The sequence below is a fragment of the Callorhinus ursinus genome, unplaced genomic scaffold (genome assembly GCF_003265705.2).
Source record: "Callorhinus ursinus isolate GAN/ISIS: 27379988/994484 unplaced genomic scaffold, GSC_fseal_2.0 scaffold4165, whole genome shotgun sequence".
Classification (NCBI taxonomy): Eukaryota; Metazoa; Chordata; class Mammalia; order Carnivora; family Otariidae; genus Callorhinus; species Callorhinus ursinus.
In genome coordinates, this window is record NW_027401219.1 from 1 (window position 1) to 4449 (window position 4449).

General features: G+C 41.3%; 1 protein-coding gene across 1 annotated transcript; it reads right to left on the reverse strand.

Annotated features, from left to right (window-relative positions):
• Nucleotides 1–3802: 3802 nt before the first annotated feature.
• On the reverse strand, nucleotides 3803–4445 carry LOC112817983 (ribonuclease P protein subunit p20-like; the record flags this gene model as incomplete). The annotated part of the gene is made up of 1 exon (XM_025865266.2): nucleotides 3803–4445. A coding segment is annotated over one exon (396 nt), but the record flags the coding sequence as incomplete, so codon positions are not given.
• Nucleotides 4446–4449: the final 4 nt, after the last annotated feature.

Genomic DNA, 4449 nt, shown 5'->3' on the forward strand with positions numbered 1-4449 from the left:
CTACGTCCAAGTCAGCAGACACCTCTGGGAAACTTTGAGCAGGGGCATGGCACAATCTGGTTGATACTTTAAAACCTTGCTCTGGCCTCTGGTCAGGAGAGGCTGAAGAGTGGTCAGGAGATGGTTGGAGGTGACAGTGCCTAGAGAAGGCTGGGGATGAAGGGGGTTGAGCTGCACTTTAAAGACAGAGCCAACATGACTGATGAGTAAGCACAGGCATGAGAGAAAAAGAGAAAGAAAGCCGCACCTGCCGTTTGCTGGGGTGCTGGAGAAACAGGCGCTCGTTCATGCCAGTGAGAATGTGACGAGGTGCAGCAGCTGTGGAAGACAGTATGGTAGCTCCTCAGTAAACTGAAAATAGAATGGCAGTATAATCCAGCAACTCCACTTCTGGGCATATGCCAGAATTGAAAACAGGGACTTGAATAAATATTTGTACACATAGGTTCATAGCAGCATTATTCACAATGGCCAGGAGGTAAAAGCAACCAAAGTGCCCATCAACAAGTGATTGGTACACAAAATGTGAGATGAACATACAAGGGACTATCATTCGGCCTTAACAAGAGAGGCAGTTCTGGCCCATGCTTCAATATGAATGAATCGTGAAGTCATTATGCCAAGTGAAATAAACCAGTGACAAAAGGAAAAATAACTATATGGTTTCACCTATCTGAGGCCCTCGAGTGAAGTTCACAGAGACAGAGTAGGATGTAGGATGGCGGGTGCCAGGGACTGGGGGAGGGGTGGGAGTTAGGGTTTAATGGGGTCAGGGTTTCAGTTGGGGAGGATGGAAGAATTCTGGAGATGGACGGTGGGGATGATTGCACAACAGTGTCAGTGTGCTTGATGCCACTGCACTGTGTACCTAAAAGTGGTTAAATTGGTAAGCTTTTTGCTATGTATGTTTTACCACAATTTAGAAAATGGTATTAAAAAAGAAATAACATCAATCCTATCCAAACTCTTTATTTTTTTAGAGGGGAGAGGGAGAGAGAGAATCTCAAGCACACTCCATGCTGATTGCGGAGCCTGACATGGGACTCCATCTCACGACCCTGAGATCATGACCTGAGCTGAAATCCAGACTCGAACGCTTAACTGACTGAGCCAACCAAGTGCCCCCTATTCAGATTCTTTCAAAAAGTAGAAGAGCAAACACCTCCTGACACATCCTGGGATGTTGCCATTGTCCTAATACCAATGGCAGGCAAAGATGCCACAAAAAAAGACAACTACAATCAATGTCCCTGATAAATATATAGTAAGAATCCTGAACAAGATACTAACAGACTAGTTCCAATAACACATTAAAAGGATTATACACCATGATCAATTGGGATTTATCCCAGGAATGCATGGATGCATTTTCAACATACAAAGATTAACCAATGTGATGAGGAAAAAACCCACATGATTATCTCATTGGTGCAGAAAAGCTTTTGACAAAATTCAACACCCTTTCATGACAAAAACACTTAGCAAACTTGGAGTAGAAGGGAACGTCCAAAACATGATGAAGGACATTTATGAAAAACCTACAGTTAACATTATACTCAGTGGTGAAAGACTACAAACTTTTCCCCCAAACATCAGGAATTAGAAAAGGATGCCCACTTTTTAAAAATTATGTTAATCACCATACATTACATCATTAGTTTTTGATGTAGTGTTCCATGATTCACTGTTTGCATATAACACCCAGGGCTCCACGCAGAACGTGCCCTCTTTAATACCCATCACCAAGGATGCCCACTTTTTATCACTTCTCAACATCGTGCTGGAAGTCCTAGTTAGAGCAGTTAGGCAAGAAAAAGAATTAAAAAGCATCCAAATTGGAAAGGAAGAAGTAAAGATATCTCTATTTGCAGATGATATTATTCTGTATGTAGAACATCCTGAAGAATACACACACACACACACACACACACACACACACACTACTAATACTAATGAATGAGTTAATCAAAGTGTCAGGGTACAAAATCAACACACAGTAAACAACCAGAAAAGGAAAGTAAGGCAATAATTCTATTTCCAGTAGCACCCAAAAGGATAAAATACCTAGGAATAAATAAATACCCATGGAGATGAAAACCTGTACAGTGAAAACTGCAAAATATCGCTAAAATGAGTTAAGACCTAATTAAATGGAAAGACATGCATGTCCATGGATCAGAAGACTTAATATTGGTAAGGTGGTAATGTCCCCACAAAGTGAGCTCTAGATTCATTGTGATCCCTGTCAGAGCTCCAGTGGCCTTTCTACAGGAATGGAAAAGCTGATCCTCAAATTCATATGGAATGGCAAGGAGCCCCAAATAACAAAAAATCTTGAAATTAAAGACCAAGTGAGAGAACTGACATTTCCCTATTTCAAAACTTACTATAAAGGTACCATGAGTAAAAACAATGTGGCTGAAGAGATACTTTTCCAAAGAAGACATACAGGTAACCAACAGGTACATGTAAAGGTGCTCAGCATCACTTATCATCAGGGAAATGCAAATCAAAATCCTAAGAGCCAAGATATGGAAACAACCTAAGTGTTCATCAACAGATGAATTAGATAAGGAAGATTTGGTGTGTATGTACACACACACACACACACACACACTTTTCAGCAATGGGAAAGAAGGAAATCCTTCTGTCATTTGTGACAACACAGATGAATCTTGAGGGCATTATGCTAGGTGAAAAAGGCCAGACAGGGGAAGACACATACTACATGTATAACTTATATGTGGAATTTTTTTTTAGAGATCAAACCGTAGAAAAAGAGATTAAAAGAGTCGTTGCCAGGGACTAGAGATTTGGGGAAATAGGGAGAAGTTGGTAAAAGGGTACACACTTTCAGTTATAATATGAATAATATCTGAGGAAGTAAAGTAAAATGTGAGTATAGTTGATAATGCTGTATTGTATAATTGAATTTTTCTGAGAGTAGAACGTAAGTGTTCTACCAAAAAAAATAGGTGATGGATGTGTTAATTAGATGGTAGGAATGATTTCACAATGTTTATGTATATATACCACAATATGCACTTTAAGTCTCTTGTAATTATGTCAGTTATATATATCTTAATAAGGATGATACCGGGGCAGTATGGTATTGGCATAAGTATAGACCAGTGGAGTGGGATGGAGATTCCAGAAATAAATCCAAATATCTGTGGACAGTTGATTTTTGACAAGGATGCCAAAGCTGTTCAGTATGGAAAGAATAGTTTTTTAAGACATGGTGAAGAGACAACTGGATGTCCACATGCAAAAAATAAAGATGGACCCCTACCTCAGCCCATATACAAAAATGAACCCAGAATTGATGAGAGAGCTAACATTACAAAATTCTTAGAAGAAAGCATAGGGGGCAGATCTTCATGATCTCAGATTTGTCCAAGGATTCTTAGATTCAACACCAAAATCACAAGCAACAAAAGAAAAAAATAAATTAGACTACTCAAAATTAAACACTTTTGTGTGTCAAAGGGGATTATAAAAAATGTGAAAATGCAATTTAAGGAATGGGAGAAAATACTAATCCACATATTTTATAAGGGGATAATATCCAAAATACATAAAGAACTCTTAGAACTGTACTACAAAAGAAAACCATATAAAAAATGGGCAAAAAATCAGAATACACATTTTAGCCAAGAAGATACACAAAGTGGCCAACAAGTACATGAAGACATTCATCACCTTTGGGCATTAAGGAAACTCAAATTCACACACTTGCTTCACACTCACTAGGATGGCTATAATGATAATAATTTTTGGGGGGAGGTGGCTGCATACTAACACAACTTGGTAGTTTTTATTGTCTAGGACAATGGTTACAGACCACAAAGCCTCGTGAAGACCCATTGCTTGGGCCCAACAAGAGACAATACTCTCCCTCGCAGTTCAGAGTCCTCTGGGCTGTAAGGGGACAGGCTTTTCTTACGTGGCTCTGGTAGAAGGTCCATGACTGTACTCAGTACAAGAAGAGCCACAGCTGAGCCTACTTATGTGGGGGTTGGTGGATAAGGTGGCCATCCTCATTTCCATTACTTGGGTGCAACCCTGAAGACCCGGATGTGGATGGCCGAGTTGTTGCAGATGCGGGTCAGTGGCTCTCGTGTATCAGTCTCTGGTTCCAGCTCATCGACAAGCTCCACGGTGAAGGTATTGGCAGCCACCTGCAAGGACCCGAAGCTGCCTGCCTGAAGCTGTAGGGCAATGCTGATGGCACGGTTGATGGCCAGGCCCAAGCCATGAATGTAGATCTCACTGCATGAATTCTGACCCTGAGCCCCTCCGTCCAGAAGCTTTTGGCAGAGGGCCACCTGGGCCTTAAAGTCAGTCTTCATGTTGACATAAATGTCATTGGGCCTCCGGGGCAGGCGGTGGGGGAGCCGCTTCCGAAGGGTATACTCCCCCGGGTCCAGCTCAGCCTCGACGGCCCCA